The 21,273-nt window shown below is 37.0% G+C and overlaps 1 protein-coding gene across 3 annotated transcripts in view; it reads left to right on the forward strand.

Moving 5' to 3' along the window:
* LOC306863372 (lanC-like protein 2) overlaps positions 1-21,273 on the forward strand; it is a 35,952-nt gene that overhangs the window by 7,404 nt on the left and 7,275 nt on the right. For 2 of the 3 annotated variants that reach the window (XM_079406669.1, XM_079406671.1), the window contains exons 3-5: positions 56-263; positions 4,714-4,861; positions 9,796-9,942. In XM_079406669.1, coding sequence (XP_079262795.1) covers positions 56-263; positions 4,714-4,861; positions 9,796-9,942 — 503 coding nt within the window. The remainder of the gene's footprint in view (positions 1-55; positions 264-4,713; positions 4,862-9,795; positions 9,943-21,273) is intronic. The other variant, XM_079406670.1, reaches the window with a different exon arrangement.

Here is a 21,273-nt window from a genome sequence, read left to right on the forward strand (position 1 = left end):
TAGCAGGGTTAAATGCAGGAGTCCCAATGCTTTGAAAGGTGATTGTCTTTGGCAGGCATAGCCCTGCTGTACCTGCAGCTGTCTCGAGTGACGCAGGAGGCCTCACATCTGCAGCGGGCTCTGGATTACGTCAAACGCACGCTGAGGAACCTGAACGGACGGCGCGTCACCTTCCTGTGCGGAGACGCCGGGCCCCTAGCTGTAGGCGCAGTCGTTCATCATCACTTAAAAAACCAGATCGAGTCCCAGGAGTGCCTGACGAAGTAAGAAGCATTTCAAACTCTCTTTTTCTCTCTTTGCTCTTTGGCTATCTCTGGTTGCTTCCACTGTCTGCTCTCTGGAAGTGTGTTTGGGAAAGATAGCTGTGGTTTTGCAAAAAAAGTAGTGCACGAAACTTGAATTAACCCAATGGTTGGAAAATTCACTGTTACAGTCGGGGGGCATGATTAAATGTTCATTTTAACTTATTTATAGGGCTGTTGATTTAGCATGTTAATTTGGTGAGATTACTAATGGAAAGAATGCAGCGCCGTGTCCAGACTCGTCTGTCATCTTACACTGACGGTCATGATGCCGGACGACTGGCGTGTGATGGAGTCTATTAAAATGCCGTTATATCAGCCTAAAATTCAAGATATGAGTGCAAAAGAATCATCCTCTTATATTTATATCAAACCACTGCAGTAATAATCTCTGGACTCTCTAGATCAATAATTATCGAAAAAATGTTTAATTTTGTCCGTTTGTTACCTTTAAAGGGGTCATTTACAAAAGGGGCGTGGTCAAATATACCCTAAAACCTAAACGAAAACTCAAAACTTTACGAAACTTGGTGAAAACATGTGTCAGACGACTCTTAACCAATATGCAAAGTTTCATGGAGATTGGATCATAGGTGGCGCTATAACAGTCAAAAAGGCCTCAAAAACACAGTATTTCTATAGTAAATGACCTCAAATTGCTATAAAATGTTCATAATATTTACTTCTACACTATATCTTCATATCATATGATAATCTCCTCATTCTGAACAGCTTTGCCTCTAGGATCACTGCTGTCAATCAAATTTGATTGTTTAGATTATTTTAAAAAAACCTACTTTTGTGAACTAGCCCTCAGTTTTTAACTCAAAATCAATCTAAAATAAACACCAATGACTTTTATATGGGTTCAGTCATTTTAGACACCTTCAAAACAGCAGAGATGGAAATACAATTTTTAAATACATGAATTATGTTTCCATCTTTGTTGCCACAGTTGTGTTAGTGCCTTCTTCTGTTCTAAAGAAGGGGGTGTCCCAACACTTTTGTACTTATAGTGTCTATACAAGTTTTGGTGTTTGGTGAAGAGTTTTTGGCTCAAGGTCTGCATATAAAGTCACACCAGAGGTGTTCAGCTGGGATCAGGACTTGGCTTTCTGCAGACCAGTCCAGTTCTTCCACACTGACTCAATCAATCATGTCTTTCTGAACCGTGTCTTATACACAGAGACACTAGTGTCATGTTAGAATATAAAAGGGATCTGTCCAAACTGTTGCTATAAAATTAGAAGCACACAATTCCCTAGAATATCATTATATGCTTCAACATTAAGATTTATACTCATAGAAATGACTAAAGTAGTCAAACATGTTCATTAGAAGGGGGTGCCAATACTTTTGGCAATATAGTGTATGTCAATTTTTGCAATTTTGCTATATTATGATCACAGAGAAACCTGAAAATTACACATAAACTCTTCAAAAGAGAAGACATGCAAAAAGTATTGTCACACATCATTTATTTCAAATATCTACAGTATATCTGCAACAAAATGTGTGTGCATGTATATCTGTGTGTGTGTGTGAGAGCATACTTACTGATTATTAATATGATAGTTTAACCTTTTCATTTCTGTGTGTGTGTCTGTGAGCCTATTGTCCATTTTCGATGTGTTTCACTGTCAGCTATACATCCAGGTTGGCCTAGACCCTAAAAGCAGACCACCTTAAAGGCCTTGGATAAAAGCCTCTGCTAAATTACTAAGAATATAAATGAATGAATCTGCCATTTGAACGAGTCGGTGAAACGAACGATTCAATGACTCGCTCATCAAGACCGTGACTTGCTGCCTCCTAGTTTCATTAGTTTCACCTTAGTTTCATATTTAGTGTATAATTTATTAACCATCAATGCCCATTTATTATCATTATTTATGCAATGTTGAATCAAAATGTTTCTTTCTAAAGCTACTGTTTGTACTTGCTTTTCTCATTTAACACAATAATGACTTTAAATGATCTTTTGGGGGGAAATTTCTCATTACAAATTAATTTGCGATTAATTAGATAAAAAAAAGAAAAATTGCTAAACAGCCCTAGGTATTTACAAAAATAATGAATTAATGCATTAAATTGACAGCTCTAGAAATCAGTGTCTCATTTGATCAAACTGTCTTCATTTGATTAGCTGTCAGTAAACTGTATTATATTAGCCACTATTATTATTTATTATTTCCAGAGGCACTAGAGTCTGTCCTGCGCTCCTCCATACGCTTCATCTGAGAACAGATTCTGATTTGATTGAAGAGCTGGAAAGGACCTCTGCTGCTCTGAGGCGTTTCTGTGTGAGAGACACAAGCGTGTGTGTTGTTCAGCGGCGGCGTGCTGTGCTCTCTGTACTCATTCGTCTGATAGATCGTCTGCTTCACTGCAGCTCCCAGCAAGAGTCTGATTACATCTCCTGTAAACCCTCATCCAGCACCACCTTACTGTGCGGCTCAAACACAGGATTAAGTTAAACAGAACAGAACAGAAAAAGGAAAACTGAAGGAGAAATGCTACATCATGTCTAGAATAGATTAAACCAGAGAGTAGGGAGCTTAATATAATGCAGATGTAAGTACTACCATGCAAGTTTGTGTCCAGTAAGATTTTTGTTTTAAATAAATTAATACATTTATTTATCAAGGATGCATTAAATCGATCAAAAGTGAGTTACAACAGATTTCTGTTTCAAATAAATGCTGTTCTTCTGAACTTTCTATTCATCTGTGAATCCTGAAAAATAAAATGTATCACAGTTTCCACAAAAATATTGTGCAGCACAACTGTGTTCAACATTGATAATAATCAGAAATGTTTGTTGATCAGTAAATCAGTATATTATTATGATTTCTGAAGATCATGTGACACTGAAGACTGGAGTAATGATGCTGGAAATACAGCTGCAGATCACAGAAATACATTACAGTTTAACACATATTCATATAGAAAACAGCCGTTAAATTATAATAATATTTATTTTTTTTATTGTATTTTTAGTCAAATAAGCAGCCTTGGTCAACAGAAGATACTATATATATATATGCATATACATTAGGGGTGTAACGGTTCACAAAATTGACGGTTGGGTTGGATACGACATGGTTCGGTATGTTTTCGATACGGGGGGCGGGGCAATTGGTTACGTCGCAGTGTTGGAAATATTTCAGTTTTAAACCATGAAGGAGAGCCAATGGATATCACACAAGCACGCGTTCGCACCAGGTCTAGCACATGCAAACTTTGCACAAGATTTATGCCGGGGAACGTCTTAATCTCAGTCAGTTCACTATAAGCAGAAAGTGAAAGTAAAAACAGAATGACGGAGTAAAGACGGAGCTTTCAGCATCTGACGTATTCTCTCAGAGACGACGAGAGGCTAATCTATAACATATGCTGATAATGATATATGCTGTTTTCACTTATTTCCTTTATATTTCTCTTGTGGCCCACACATACATCTAAAGAAAAAGAAACGTATTTCGTGTTAAACAGGTTGTTTTTGAAAGTCGGTGCTAGAAATCAAATCTTTTTATTTCATTGATTTTTATTGTTGACTGCAGTGTTAATATTTTAATTATAGGACTATAATTAATTGTAGATGGGGTTCTACAGTTGCCTGATAGACCTGTTTTAAAAGACCTTTTTGAAAAACATTTTAATTGAGGAGTAAATGGCTTAATCTTGTCCTCGCAGCGTGTCAGTTATGTGTTAACTATTGCAGGGCAAATTAATAGTACTTTTAATTTAATAATAAAAGTAACTTAATAATAATAGGCAGAATAAAAATAAGAATGTAACAGGCCAAATCCTCTTAATATTGCCAATAATGGATGTTTTTGACACTATCTCGATACAAGATCATCTGTGTCGACGCACCGCAGCAAGAGGAGCTGATCTCGGGGCAGACAGCACGATGCCTGGTACCTCGTTGTGTTGTTGAGCGCAGTGCCACTGATAATTCACACACTTTCAGCTTTTATTTTCCAAGCATAATAGGATTAGTCCAACGAATCGTTCAGTTTGTAATGCGTCCCGAACCGAAAGCCTCTTACCGAACGGTTCAATACGAATACGCATATCATTACACTCCTAATATACATATATATATATATATATATATATATAAAATCTGTAAAAAGTGTGTGATTCAGTACTGATTGCTGAGACAAAGAACAAAACATATTCCACAATTTATCTTTAAAATAGCAAACTTTTGTTAATTTAATCAGAAATGATTGCTGGAATGTTGTTTACACAAATGCACTATTTTAACGGTTTATTTAATCAGGATTACATTATAATTGACTCAAATCATCTGACCATTTCATACTTCATGTAAATTAAAGTACATATTAAACTTTCGAAAAACAAATGATGTTTGGTTTGATCTTGTTGTCCTCTGGTTCAGATTGCTCCAGCTCCAGCGCTCAGTGCTCAGTCCAGACTCGGATGTTCCTGATGAGCTTCTGTACGGACGAGCCGGATATCTCTATGCCCTGCTGTACGTCAACAAAGAGATCGGGCCAGACACGGTGGACGACGACACCATCGCTAAGGTGCATGTCATGCTATTCACAATCAACATTTGTCTGTGTTCATACATGCACATGAAGTAGGGGTGTGCGATATATATCGTCTGTGATAATATTGTAATTGTTGTTTTATCGATGTGCGATTTTGACATTATCAAGTATTTAGCAAAAACCATTCAAAACGCCTACAGAGCACACACTTGCATGACGTGAAGTCTATTAGAGTGTGTTCTTTCACTGCAGGATTCAGTCTATTAAAACACATTTATAATGATCACAAATTCAAGACATGGGGGCAGAAAATGAGTATATTTACACCACTTCGTATAGTTAATCAATTCCATACGAAGAGTTCCACTTTTCTCCAAATATTACCATGATTATAAATGTGATATTGATTTTTTTACAACAGTTCAATAAACAAGTTGTTCATTAAGAGATGTGTTTTAGACACGTTTCCTGTTTTTGCTCTGTTTCAACAACAACACAGCCACAGCACTGTTTTGTGTCTCGGAGTAACATGACAGTGATTCGTTCCTGAATGAATCAACCGTTTAAATGATTCGGTTCATTAGCAATGACTCACTTATTAACAGTGACCTGCTGGCCGTTTTAATTTCACATTTAAAGTACCTTATTATTATTTAAATCATTTCAAATATCAGTATTCAATGTTTTATGTTTAATATATCAAAACATTATTAATGCATTTGAAACGGCATGTCCTGCATTAAACAGCGTGGAAACACACATAAACACCTCTTCAGACGCAGCTTCTGTGTTTCCATTGCAAAGATGAATTTTGTTGATACTGATTTAATTTGCTCGGTAACAGCCCAAATGTCTTATTATTCTAATATGATTAAATGTAAGAATTTGACTCAAAAGATAAGGGACAATTTTAGAAAAAATGGATCTATAAAGGTAAAAACACTCATAAAATATTAAAATCAATTTAAACTTATTGTAAAAGATGAATTTCTATCAGTGTGAACTGAGCACCACACAGAATATGAAGAATATCCTAAACTTCAGGAGTCAGCTGTGCACGGCAGCCCTTAAGATACCAGCACAATAACACACTCAGCTAAATATAGTTATCCATAAGATCCCAGAAAATATTGAGAGATTATTTTTTGTTACTATCACACACCCCTAACATGAAGCATAATAACCAGTAAAACTTACAATGCATCCATTGATAAAGCTGCTGGTGTTCCTGTGTTTGCTCACATCTCTGGAGTGTGTTTGTGTGTCTGCAGCAGGTGCATTAATCCTCTGACCCAAACTGTAAATGTTTAGCCTCTCGTGGGCTGCCTCACTGTACGTCATACATTATAGTCTTCATTCGCTGGCCGGAGTCCAGTTTCTCCGTGTATGTGGGCAGATGAGAGGACTGAGAAGGAGAGTAATGCGTTTGTGTGGTGTGTTTGCCACAGTAATTATGAAACATTAAAGCTGCCTCTGACTTGAATCTGGCACGAGGAGGATTTATGGTTATTAAAGGAGTCTGTGGTGCGATCAGGACGGATCCGCTGTGCTCCGGCACTGGTCACTCTGTTCCTGGATCTGTGAAATCTGTGCTGCACGCACACTCAAATTATACAGTACACACATTCTCCTCCTCATATCCGTCTCGTCTCGAGCAGAAGCCAGGACTCCGATATACCATAGTAAACTAATCGATGTGCTGCAGTATCATACTCTAAGAAAACTGTAAAAAAATATGGTCAATCCTGAACAGTGGTTAGTTGATAATCAAATGAACAAACATACAAATATTGATTTTAATTAAAATAAGTTGGCTTATACACAATATTAGGGACCTATTATTTCCACAGTCATAAAAAATGGGATTTACTGTATAACGTGTAATGCCACGGAATTTGGCAAATTTTGGATGAAGAAATCAAAATCATTTTATATATATATATAAACTCCACTATGGCCAAGACCAAAGAGCTGTGGAAGGACACCAGAAACACAATTGTAGACCTGCACCAGGCTGGGAAGACTGAATCTGCAATAGGCAAGCAGCTTGGTGTGAAGAAATCAACTGTGGGAGCAATTATTAGAAAATGGAAGACATACAAGACCACTGATAATCTCCCTCGATCTGGGGCTCCACGCAAGATCTCACCCCGTCGGGTCAAAATGATCACAAGAACGGTGAGCAAAAATCCCAGAACCACACGGGGGACCTAGTGAATGACCTGCAGAGAGCTGGGACCAAAGTAACAAAGGCTACCATCAGTAACACACTACGCCGCCAGGGACTCAACTCCTGCAGTGCCAGACGTGTCCCCCTGCTTAAGCCAGTACATGTCCGGCCCGTCTGAAGTTTGCTAGAGAGCATTTGGATGATCCAGAAGAGGATTGGGAGAATGTCATATGGTCAGATGAAACCAAAACAGAACTTTTTGGTAAAAACTCAACTCGTCGTGTTTGGAGGAGAAGGAATGCTGAGTTGCATCCAAAGAACACCATACCTACTGTGAAGCATGGGGGTGGAAACATCACGCTTCGGGGCTGTTTTTCTGCAAAGGGACCAGGACGACTGATCCGTGTAAAGGAAAGAATAAATGGGGCCATGTATCGTGAGATTTTGAGAGAAAACCTCCTTCCATCAGCAAGGGCATTGAAGATGAAACGTGGCTGGGTCTTTCAGCATGACAATGATCCCAAACACACCGCCCGGGCAACGAAGCAGTGGCTTCGTAAGAAGCATTTCAAGGTCCTGGAGTGGCCTAGCCAGTCTCCAGATCTCAACCCCATAGAACATCTTTGGAGGGAGTACCCAAAACATCTCTGCTCTAGAGGAGATCTGCATGGAGGAATGGGCCAAAATACCAGCAACAGTGTGTGAAAACCTTGTGAAGACTTACAGAAAACGCTTGACCTCTGTCATTGCCAACAAAGGGTATATAACAAAGTATTGAGATGAACTTTTGTTATTGACCAAATACTTATTTTCCACCATAATTTGCAAATTAATTCATTAAAAATCCTACAATGTGATTTCCTGGATTCTTTCCCCCATTCTGTCTCTCATAGTTGAAGTGTACCTATGATGAAAATTACAGGCCTCTCTCATCTTTAAGTGGGGGAACTTGCACAATTGGTGGCTGACTAAATACTTTTTTGCCCAACTGTATATGTATTTATTAATTATTAATTATATTTATTATCTAATTATAGTACACGTAATAAATAGATGAAAACATAAGTATGTTGAATGCTTTTATTATTACGTTGCCTGCATGGTGATATTGAGTACAGCAGAACTCGTACTCGTGTTATATGGCTTATAACTTCTTGGCATTCGTTAACTAAACTTGACTTTATGATATCTAATACATATTTTTGATTACATTTAGACACAAAGATGCACAATAACTTGATTTTGTGAGTATTTGCTTTGTAGAATCAGTCACTGACTATTTCTCAATGTTTTGGTAAAAATATAACTCTAGCTTTGAGGTGGTTGAGATGAAAGATTTATTATGGGATTTGTACAAACATTGGAGGGCTGTTAAAGGAGAAATGTGTCTCTGCATCAGTGTCTCAGCAATGGATGCTCTGCAGTGAATGGGTGCCGTCAGAATGAGAGTCCAAACAGCTGATAAAAACATCACAATAATCCACACCACTCCAGTCCATCAGTTAACATCTGGAGAAGACAAAAGATGAAACTAATCCAGCATTAAGATGTTTTTAACTAAAATACCATAAGTCCATAATCCATAATAACTCTTCCTCCAGTGAAAAACGTCTGAATCAGGAGAGAAATCTGCACAGAGCAAGCAGCGTTTACAAGACAAAACAGCTCTGAACTAATATGTGGCTGGATCTTGATGCGAGAGACAACAGCAGATGCACTTCTTCACTGGAAAACTCCCTTTTGTCTTCTCAAGATGTTAACTGATTGTCTGAAATAGCCTCAGTGACACTAACTGCAGAAGTGATCCGTCAGAATCAGAACGTGTTCTTGTAACCGCTCTCACTTCTCCTCTGTGTTGCAGTCCTCTCCCTCGGTCTATCTCTTCCTCGTTGAGCTTCAGTTATTTCTCCAGATGACGGAGCTGTTTCAGCGCTGTAGTGAGCGGCACGAGTCTGTGTCTGAACTGCATCACATCGCATTTCATTTCCACATTTCAAACAGACACAACGTTTGCCAGACACGGCTATGTTTGTTTGTTTTTGTTTATGCGAGTTTTTGATTTATGTTTTTATTGGGTTTTGTTTATTTTGTTGGGTTTTTGATTTGGGGGACAGTTTGTGTTTTTTATTGTTTTTTTGATTCAGGTGTTCATTTTTGTTGGGTTTTTGATTTAGGGTTTGTTTTGTTGCCTTTTTTTATTGGGTTTACTTTGTTTCAGTTTTCAGTTTAGGGTTTTGTTTCATTCTGTTGGGTTTTTGATTTAAGGTTTGTTTTTGAGTTTTGTTTCGTTAGGGTTTTTGCAGCTTTGTTTTTTGTGGTTTAAACTTTATTTTTTTCTGGTTTTGCGATTTGGGTTTTTGATTTGGATATTTGATTCAAGTTTTTGTAATTTTTGTGAACTTAGTAAATGTCATATACCGTACACATTACATGCAGTACATTGAACAGTACACTTCTAATAAAGGTGTTAAAAAGATTAAGGAGAATTGAAGAATTCATGCGCGGTTCTTTCCATGCAGCAGTTCATGGTTTTCCTGGACACATGGCTTCTCCTAATGATGGTCATTGCTGGCATACATGTGACATTTGCAGCCTTTCTAATAGTTGTGATGTTTCACTGTGGCGTCGCTGCAGTGCAGTCATTTGGTTACTTTGTGTTTGCTGAGCATATTTGAATCAGTTCTTTAACCTTTCCTGAACCCCTGCAAATAAACCTGCTGATTTCTGGAAAGTGACCGACACTTTGATCCATAACAAGACTATGATCTGATCCCCGTGTGCTCTCTCTTGTTCCAAGGTGGTGACTGCTATTCTGGAGTCAGGGAAGAGCTTGTCTAAAGAGGAGAAGAAAGCCGAGCGCTGCCCGCTGCTGTACGAGTGGCATAAGAAACAGTATGTGGGAGCAGCTCATGGTCTGGCGGGCATTTACTACATGCTCATGCAGGTAAGACTGGCGTCATCTGTGTGTGTGTGCGTGTGAACACACTTTTTATAATACTTCATCTTCTGGTAATGTGCTGCTAAGGGTAGTATGTGCAAAAGGAATTGCATTTCTCCAAACAAAATGTTTTTCCAACAAATGTAGTAAAGTTAATCATTGATGGAAGCATTAAAGAATCTCTTATCCCTCTGTGGTACCACGCTGCCTCCAGGCAACACAATAGATTTCTGTTATTTTAAATAAAATGAGACACTCATTGAATGCGGTCTCAGGGACGTAGAAGTCAAATACTAATAAATGAACATACAAAAAAGTGGTCACATGACCCACAGGGGTCCATTTGGTTTCCACTTTCAGGACATGTGCACATGTCACATGACTCTGTATTTCGTCCAATGAAAAGTGCATTTTTCATCAATTTCCGTGCATATAATTGCCTACGAAAAACCTCAGTCACCTTCATTGGAAAGTAAAGAAGTATTTTCAAAAACTTTACATAATATTTAATCAAATGTATCATAGAAAATGACAAAAATCTGCATGTTGCCTCAAGGCAACATTGTACCGTAGTTGAATTGCATAAGTCCATGCAGGCATACCAGGTTAGAACACAATTATATGATATTTGTAACAAAAAAGAGTTAGAATTATCTAAATTATTAGAATGTTTTGCATGATTTTGTAATGCATTTGCAAAGATTAGTAATTCTAATATTATATCTGCACATATTCAGATTTTTCTGTAGCGTTTAACTGTTTCCTCAGCTTTCACAAGCATTGAGGTGTTATAAGTGAAGTAGGAGACTTGCATGCATGTGCTTGTGTGCGTATGTGCATGCTTGTAAGGATAAAGTGCAGATTAGTATAAGGTTATGATGATTTTTAATTTTTTACTTTGAAACGACACTGATTATAATGTTTTGGTATGATAACATATATGATAGTTTAGTTATACTTGTGATCCATGATGGTACAATGTTGCCTTGAGGCAACAAACTTTAAAAAAAATACAGTTACGAAAATGTTAATTTTAAGTAGGAAAAACATGACAAATAGTTTTTTTTCCTCATTGATATCATATTCCGTACCGTAGCGGGTTAAGATTCCCATTCTTGTTTATAGGCCTGTTGTATCTGGCAGTGAAGCCTCTATTAATTTGATGTTATGTTAACAGATTGTTAATTAAGAGCATTCATCGTGGGTCCACTCTTGTCCTGTCAGTCCAAAGGTTTCTGAAGTCTTTGTGCAGTGGTTGAGAATCATAACCCATGACAGACGTGCATGATGAATAATATTCCTTTAATCTAATCTCTAGGCCTATCACTAATTCCAGCTGGACATGATGAGTGTTAAGCAGATTGATCCACAAATGCATGCTTGATTGCAAAGGGATCGTTGTAGTTTTGTTATGCTGTGTTTAATTTATGCAAAATGTCAATAACAACAGTAACCTGAGCTTACTGGTATCTTTGTTGTTATTCCTTTAACAAATTAATTTTTAAGGATAATGTGCAACAAATGAATCCAGATTTTATAGAACCTGGTTTTGTTTAAAGGAATAGTTCAACTAAAAATGGAAATGCACTCACCCTCAGTTCATCTGAGATCAGGATGAGTTTGTTTCTTCATCAGGTTTGTATAAATGTGTCTCTGCATCAGTGTCTCAGCAATGGATGCTCTGCAGTGAATGGGTGCCGTCAGAATGAGAGTCCAAACAGCTGATAAAAACACCACAATAATCCACACCACTCCAGTCCATCAGTTAACATCTGGAGAAGACAAAAGATCAAACTAATCCAGCATTAAGAAGTTTTCAAACCTTCCAGAAAACAAACCAGTGTTTCTTTTTTTGTCTGAAGGCTTTGTTCCATTCATTTCTTTTCTTGAAAATAGTGTAATGTGCAGCTGTAGATGCACACAAATGTGTTTTTTTCCCCAGCCACCTCACTTTTCCATCAGGCAGCGTTTTCTGTCACATAAAATACATTTTCTATTAAATTTGATGGATGCAGTGCTCCGTCATCTATTCAAGCATAACCGGCTGCAAGAGGCTTCGAAAAACATGGAAATAGTTCATTTTTTCTGCCTGCTCTTGTACTCTGTTCTTATAGTAGCTAAAGTGAACAGCATTCAGCTGTAAGATTGATTAGAGGTCCGCAGAGGTGATGAATAATTGATCATGAACTTTAAGATGTTGATCTGTAAACTGAATTAGTGGCGACGAGGGCCTTCGCTGGACGGCGTTTAGCACAGATTTGAGGGCCCCACAAATGCATCGGCTCACATTTATAAGATGCTGACTTTAATGCAGACTCAGCAGCCTTCTGCCCTCTGTGAGACACATAACACCGCTTAATTGAGGCAAATTAAGTTTGAATATTGAACCCCATTAGTGAAGTCTTAATTACATCAGTGTTTAAAGATGCAGATCTGTAATCAAATTGTGACCCCAAGCAAAGAATCAAGCTGAAAAAGCTTTAGGTTTAGTAAAAAAAAAAACGTATTTAAAAAACAAGGATGTGTTAAATTGATCAAAATTGAGAGTAAAGACGTTTATAATGTTTCGAAAGATTTCCATTTCAAATAAATGCTGTTCTTTTGAACTTTCTATTTATCTGTGAATCCTAATATAGAATAAATATTACAGTGGAAAGCTCGTTAGCGCTTTGGTGATCTGGCAGCAGTGATTTGAAAAATAAAGTGCTGTGGGTATGTAGCAGATAAGATGTCATTCATTCTTTGTGGGAAATATTATATTTTATTGTGCTTCCAACGTTCCAAAAGGCTTTTTACAAGCACAGATTGTCTTTAAAGTTGTTATTTTTTTTAGCAATGTGTGATATCACATATATATCGCCCAGTATTTGATTTTTTTTAATTTGTCTGTATCTATCAGTCAATATTAGTTAGTTAATTTAGATATTTAATAAAGTGCATTCTAGGGTTGAATGATATTAGATTTTGCCGATATCCGATATGCCGATATTGTTAAAATGTATTTTGGCCGATAGCGGATGCCGATACCTATATTTCCCTTTGTTTTGAAACAACACCAACCCTGATAAAAAAACAAAAACAATAGAAGCCCAATAGAAACCATCACAGAAACTCCAGTGGTTTCCATTAAAATACTATTATGAACCATTAGCTTTTTCAAGTAAAACCATTACAAAATTCCTTTTTGTAGTGTGTTTTGGGCATTCTTCCAATAGGTTTTAACATCCCACCATTAGAATCCATCACATACCAGTAGACATCATTATAGTTTCCATTAAAACCAATACAATTCCCATCAGAACCATTAAATCCATTAGATTTTCTATTGTGTTTTGGGCAGGGTTCTATTGTTTTTGTCAGCAGGGAAGTCTCTCCTGTGTGGAAATTATAAACAAATTATTTAAAAAAACTTGCAAAAAACTTATTTGTTAGAAGTAATACACTTTATTAAAATGAGAGTACATTGAAAGCCTTGAAAATAACTGTCATAAAATCAATCTGCTATTTGTTTTTCTCAGACAGATGCAGCTGAAACCTTCACATTTAATTTGTGGATTTAACATTAATAGAGGGTCTAAAGCAAAACAGCTATAACAATTCTAAAGTCTTTTAGAGCTCCTTGTATTAAAGTTTTCATAATCCATTTGAAAAAATATTTTCCATATTAATCAATAAATCTGTATTAAATTTAATTTACTAGTGTCATGTTTTTTTTATTTTATTTAATTTTTTCATGTAAGCTATAGCTTCTGACCTTTAAATCAATTAGGGCTGTTGCGATTCGTCGACTTTAGTTGACTTGTCGATTTAAAAAAATCGTCGACTTCATTTTGCTCGCGTCGACTAACCGGCAAAATACCGGAAGTGAAAACACATAAAACACATTATTAGACTATTCTCCAAGGCTGCATGATATATTAAACCCCTTTAACAATCATAATTCAGCATAATTGTGAATTCCCAAACGCTATGATTGAATGAAATGATGATATGCGATGCAGTTGACACAGTATATGGTGTTGAATTATTTGCATGCGTGTAGTTAAGCACATGCGTCTCACAGCGGCTCCACAGAAACTGTGAGCGACTCAAACTCATCTCTGCATGCTGCTGTGAGTTTAACATTCATCTGTGCGCTATTTCATCAGATTTGGGAGGTAAATCATTTATTAATCTATAGAAACAGGAGAATACATCGTGATTTCAAAATAACAGTTACACGGTTTGATGTAATTACAGCAGCTGCAGCATTTCTGTCCTAAAGAGATGGACAAATATTAAAGATTAAGAGTACGTTTGAATGAAATGGTGCTCGGTCAATATTAAACAGTAATGAGTAATAATAATCATCCGGCGCCGGCGCTCCTGCAGGCCTTTGTTGTGATGCGTGATCTACATTAACTCTATTGTTTAGAATATATTATGGATTTTAACAGTTTTGCTCAATAAAACCATATGATTTCTTGCTTTTGATACTTTATTTGAACTAATTATTATTGCATCATTGCTTTTATATATGTACTTTAATTTTAAAAGCTATTGTTCACTTAAATCCATTTTTATTACCTCAAAACAAATAAAAAAAATAAAATAAAATATATATATAATTATAGGGCCCTATGAAATCCTTTTTATATCCAAATTCAGTTTTTTTTTATTTTATTAATCAAAAAGCCTGTCTAATTAATTGAGTTTTACAGTTGTATCTGTACCAAATTCTGTTTTCCATTATTTTCTGGATTCCTTTGAATTGTTCCATTAAATTTTAATAATCAAAAGCATCTCAAATTAATTTGGATTAATTAATTAATTTTCTTTTCAGAAATACTGCATATTTACATTTTTCTCCTAAATAAATTGTGGTTAATAGTATTTCTGGTAAATACTCCTTTAAAGAGTGTTTATTGATGATGATGTTATTATTAGACTAGAACAGGTGGATATGATGTCATTCTCTCACTATAATACTGAACTGATTTTGATGATAATGTTATTATTATTAGCCCTAAAATCAAAACAGACTCATTATCATCACTATCACACCCTGAGCACATGTGAGTTATTCGTCTTATCGGCAAGGCATATCAGCATCATTTTTTCAAAATTATTTGGGATAACTTTCCGATAATATCATGCATCCCTAGTGCATTTTCTCCATCTTTTGCAATCTTTGAATGCTCGCTTAATATTTTACAAACAAATAATTGAATAGCACTAATAAATGTAATCTTTATTCATCTTAAAATGAATATCCCTTTTTCATACTGTATACAGTTATAATGTTGTGAAGCTCATGAGTTCTGTTGTTGTATTTTTAGTGTGTTATTTATAAGTTATTGATTGTCGCATGACAGTAATGATTTGCTTGTTGGTATTGGTCAAGATTGGTGCAACTTTCTGTTGCATGAATGAGTAATTTTGAATTAACTGTGTCAATATTTCAAATCTTCTTGGCTGCATTGAAAGTTTGGTCCAAAATATGGTTAGTGAAAAAATTGCCCTTTAAAAGCCATTCCAGAGCAACTGCATAGATATTAAGATGTTTGGATATTGATGTTTGTGTCATAAAGCAGCCTGGCATACTTGAGAACCCAGTCAGTACTCCTTCAAAAAGCATCCCAGGATGCAACATCAAGTTTGCCAGCATTAGCATACATCTTCACAGTTTCCTATGTTGGATAATCCTCATGCTAGCGCCTCTCTAATGGCTTTCCCTGGAGCCTCGTAAGACCCCATATTCAGTCGACTCCTATTTAAGCTACATCTTTATGGACCATTTCCACACTATACGGTGAAAATCAGAGGCAAAAAGCACTAAAATGCCTAATTTTCAGTAGTGAATGATCTTCTCTGCTAACAGAGACGTTGCGCGGTGGTTTCGGAAGGACAGCTGGCTGTTTAGAGTCAAATCCTGGAGGATTGTGATGTAATTTGAGGTAATCGAGCTTCACGGCGGTGAAGTGCGGCAGGGTTATGACTAGCTCAGTGCTTACGTTAAACATGACAGAGTAACAGGACTACAGGAGCGTTCTCTGAGAGGAGGGTTTGTTTGGGTGCAGTGGGAGAGCTTTCTTTGTGCTGTAATTCAGTGTTATGTGAGGAGGAAGGCTCTCTTTTGCTCTTCTCCAGCCTCTGGCGACAGGAGGCTTCTGTTCGGGAATCTGTCATCTCCACACAAACATTTTAGTCTCCAACAAACACAGCGTCAGGCTGTCTGAACTGCTCCAGTGTGGAATGCACAAGAATAACAAAATGCATCTTACATTTACCGAAGAAAATGTGCCTGCTGCTAACTGGTGCCATTAGGTTTTGCCTGTTGAATTGAGTTGCATAGACCGTTCATAAACAGAGATGTGTATAAATAAGTATAACTGAACTTTTGCATAGGGTATAGGCTATTTTTGACGGGTTAACCAGCTAACAGAATGCTAAACTAGAACCAGAATGGTATAATTGAACATTTATGTTAGGTATAGGCTAAAATAACAGATTAACCAGCTAAAGGAATTAGGAATGCATCGATCCGATACTCAGGATCGGTATCGGCTCCGATACGGTCATTTTCTGCGGATTGGGTATCGGTCAGACGAAACCCATCCAAATCCGATATTGTGCGTATACTATTGTGTTATTGTTGAGCCCCACGAAAGCACAAAAACATTAGAAAGCACCATAAAGTTTTTGTGCACTATATCCCAAGTGTTCTGAAGCTGCTCCATAGTTTAATCTGAGGTACAGATGAATATCTAAGTCTTTAAATTCAAGTTCAGGTGAACTCTTCTCTCCGCCGCGGCTGTCTGTCATCCTCCATTCAGCGATCAAACTGTGTCGTGGTCGGTTTCTACAGTCAAACTCTCTTCAAGAGCGCACAGTTACTGAGGTTTAAAACTGTTAAAAGAAAAGGCTTGATAAACGTACGCACAGATTTAATACACTACGCATCAAAGATTAGAAAATATGGTTACTGGTTATACCTGTAAATTTAATCATAGAAAGAAAATAATATGGTCCCATGGATAAATGTAGACATTCTGAATTTGAGGAAAGAAAGGGATCATGCTTTAAAAACCTCACTTAAAACTAAATTGAGTAGTGATCGATATCGATTTACTATGTTAAGGAACTCTGTGGTAAAGACATTACGAAAAGCTAAAGCAGATTGTTTCCTCACTATGATAGAAAAAGCAAGAGGCAATCCTAGAATCATTTAGAATCAGTTAAAAAAATTAACAGGGCAACAAAATGAAGATAAGAATATTCTAGAACTTAAAGTAAAGGGGAAATCAGTAAACAATCCAGCTGAGGTGGTAGAGATTTTTAATCATTATTTTGTTGATTCCGTAGAAATGATTACTTGCTGTTTTCCGCCTGCGTATACTAATCTCTGTCCAGTTACAACAGTGGAGCCTGTTTTTAGAATAAGGCCTGTTAGTGATTCTGATGTTATGACAACAATTAGATCGCTTACATCATCTAGAGCAAAAGATAAATATGTCATGGATGTTATGCTCAAAGAGTCTAGTTTGACCCTTCTTTCAATTTCTCAGGGAAAATTCCCAAGTATTTGGAAGTTGGCGATTGTTCCAATATTCAAAAGCGGAGATCCCCTTCCTATTGGTAATTATAGGTCAATTAGTATTTTACCCACTGTTTCTAAGGTTATGGAGAAACTAGTTGCAGAACAGATTAGCAGTTACTTTAGTAGTTCATTTTCATTGCATCCAATGCAGTTTGGTTTTAGAGCAAAATATTCAACGGAAACCGCAAATTGTTTTTTATAGAAAATATTAAAACTTTCTTAGATAAAGGTGGTGTAGTTGGAGCAGTGTTCCTTGATTTAAAGAGAGCCTTTGACACCATTAATCATAGAATTCTTATGTCAAAGTTATCTTGTTTTAATTTCTCATTACATACACTTAACTGGATAGAGTCATATCTATCAGATGTGTTAGAGTACACAATCACCTATCCAATAATTTAGGTACATCAACTGGTGTTCCGCAATGATCTATCTTGGGTCCAATGCTTTTTGCTATGCATATAAATGATTTTCATCTTGTGTGTCTTGGCATTAATATACAAATGTATGCGGACGATACAGTAATTTAGATACATGGTAATAGTCTGACACAAGTTGCAAATGAACTTATGAATTCTAAGGTTAATGTGTCAGCATGGCTAAAAGAGAATTGCTTACAACTAAATGTGTCCAAAACAGTATGTATGTTTTATAATAAGTCTAACAGTATTATTAAAGAGCCGGATGTTTACAGTCAGGGGTGAGGCTGCAGGTAGTGCCTCAATATAAAGATCTGGGAATACTGATTGATTTCAAACTTACATTTAAAGCTCAAATTAAAAAGGTTTGTAAGCAAGTCAAGTCACCTTTATTTATATAGCGCTTTTAACAATGCAAATTGTGTCAAAGCAACTGCACAATATCAAAATTGGAAAATAGTGTGTCAATAATGTAAAATGACAAGATTAAACACTCAATTTTCAGTTAAAGGCATTTCATTATTGAATTCAGTGATGTCATCGTCCAGCTCAGTTCAGTTTAAATCAGGTCGACGATATCGCTGTAAATAAAGTGTCCCCAACTAACCAAGCCAGAGGCGACAGCGGCAAGGAACCAAAACTCCATCGGTGACAGAATGGAGAGAAAAACCCTGGGAGAAACCAGGCTCAGTCGGTGGTCAGTTCTCCTCTGGCCAAACGAACCAGCAGTTTAATTCCAACTGCAGCAAGGTCAGAATGTAAGGGCTCAACTGGTTCCAGTGGTCTTTTCCCGATGGCTGTCTAAGTGGCGGGGTCCTCACTGGGGATCTGTCTCTGGCGCTCATCTAGGTGTCCTGGTCTCCGCTGACGTTCAGGGCTGTAGAGGTTGTCTCTGGGTGCTGATCCACCATCTGGTCTGGATACGGACCGGATCGGGTGGCTATGGTGATCTCGGAATAAGAGAGAAACAGACTAATATTAACGTAGATGTAGAAGTACATTGTGTGTTTTGGGAAGTGTTCCCAGTTCCAGTTGACCTAGTTAATGCAGCCTAACAATCCTTTAACAGATTTGAATATTAGAAGCGTATTAGTGCGTTATGTGTAGGCCAGGTTAAAGAGATGGGTCTTTAATCTAGATTCAAACTGACAGAGTGTGTCTGCCTCCCGAACAGTGTTAGGTAGATTGTTCCAGAGTTTGGGTGCTAAATAGAAAAAGAATGTGCCCCCCGCAGTTTATTTTGATATTCTAGGTATCATAAAATGGTCAGAGTTTTGAGAACGTAATGGACGTGGAGGACTATAATGCGATAAGAGCCCGCTCAAGTACTGAGGAGCTAAACCATTCAGGGCTTTATAAATAATTAACAAGATTTTAAAATCTATACAGTGTTTAATAAGGAGCCAATGCGGTGTTGACAGAACCAGGCTAATATGGTCATACTTCCTGGTTCTAGTAAGAACTCTAGCTGCTGGATTTTGAACCATCTGCTGTTTGTTGATCAAGCGTGCAGAGCAACCACCCAATAAAGCATTACAATAATCTAACCTTGAGGTCATAAACGCATGAATTAGCATTTCTGCATTTGACGTTGAGCGCATAGGTCTCAGTTTAGATATAATTTTAAGATGAAAAAAAGCAGTTTTACAAATGCTAGAAAAGTGGCTGTCAAAGGAGAGATTGTTATCAAACAGCACACCTAGGTTCCTGACTGACGACGAAGAATCGACAGAGCAGCCGTCAAGTGTTAGATAGTGTTCTAGGTTATTACTTTTGGGGGTTTTAGGTCCGATAATTAACACCTCTGTTTTTTTTTCAGAATTTAGCAGTAAGAAATTATTAGCATCCAGTTTTTTATATCGACTATGCATTCCATAAGTTTCTCAAATTGGTGTGTTTCTCAGTACTATGGGATGCTCTAAATCCTGACTGGAAATCCTCACAGATATACATTTTCTCTAAGAAGGAATATAATTGCGAGGATACTACCTTTTCTAGTATCTTTGACAGAAAAAGGAGATTCGAGATCGGTCTGTAATTAACTAGATCTTTGGGGTCAAGTTGTGTTTTTTTAATGAGAGGCTTAATAACAGCCAATTTAAAGGTTTTGGGGACATATCCTAATGACAGTGATGAATTAATAACAGCCAAACGAGGATCTATGACTTCTGGAAGCAGCTCTTTTAGTAGTTTAGATGGAATAGGGTCTAACATGTTGTTGGTTTAGATGATTTAACAAATCTATACAATTCTTCCTCTCCTATAGTAGAGAATGAGTGGAATTGTTCCTCAGGGGATCTATAGTGCATCTGATGCGATTCTGTAGCTGACGGCTGCATGGTTACAATTTTATCTCTTATAGTATCGATCTTGGAAGTAAAGTATTTTCTAAATTATGGAGATTAAACTTAACCTGAAACAAATGATTAAACTTATTGAATATTGGCTTTATTGAATATCAGGTCCCTTTCTACTAAAGCACTTTTTGTAAATGATATGATCACTGATCATAAACTAGATGTGCTCTCTTTGACAGAAACATGGCTAAAACCAGATTAATACATTATTTTTTATTGTAAAATTATAACAAAAAACCTCTTGAAATATTTAAGTTTGTGTGCAATTAATCTAGAATATAAGAAAGTTTGCTTTTTTGAAATAAATTACAAAAAATAAAGACCTTTTCCACGATATTCAAATTTTTTGAGATGCACTTGTATATAGGCAAAGTTAGCAGGTTAATTGAACAGTATAATTGAACATTTATGTAGGCTATAGGCTGAGTTAAGAGCTCTTTTCTTAACTAAACCGATTTGAGTTTGACTAAGTCAAGTCACTTTTATATAGCGCTTTTAACAATACAGATCGTGTCAGCTGCTTTACAGTATTCAATAGATAAAATAGTGTGTAATAATGCAAAACAGTTCAGTCAGTTCATTCTCCGTCTCAGCGCTGTGTTAGTTCAGTCGCTGCAGCTGCTGGCGGAGGAGCAGAGAGAGCAGCGAGCTGATTGGCTGTGGCGCTCTGTCAGTTGGCACGGCAACGGGAGCGTGCGTCATGGCGACGCAGAGGGGCGTGGTCCGGTGGCCAGCATCATCGCTCTCGCACCAGAGTGTGTCAATATTTGTGATGTGTGGTGATATCAGTAACAGCAACAGATCCAGCTGTGCTTCTAAAGGGCATTTTCAAAATCCCATCACAATACAACACAAAACTCTATTTAGAGGCTCATTAAGAGAGAGAAGCGTACGCTGTTCTCCAGACGAGAATTTAAAAACTCAAACAGCAGGCGCTCAGTGGAGCCTTCAGTGCTTCATCAAGCCTAACATCCTTAAACTG

The sequence above is a fragment of the Barbus barbus genome (assembly GCF_936440315.1).
Source record: "Barbus barbus genome assembly, chromosome: 44".
Classification (NCBI taxonomy): domain Eukaryota; kingdom Metazoa; phylum Chordata; class Actinopteri; order Cypriniformes; family Cyprinidae; genus Barbus; species Barbus barbus.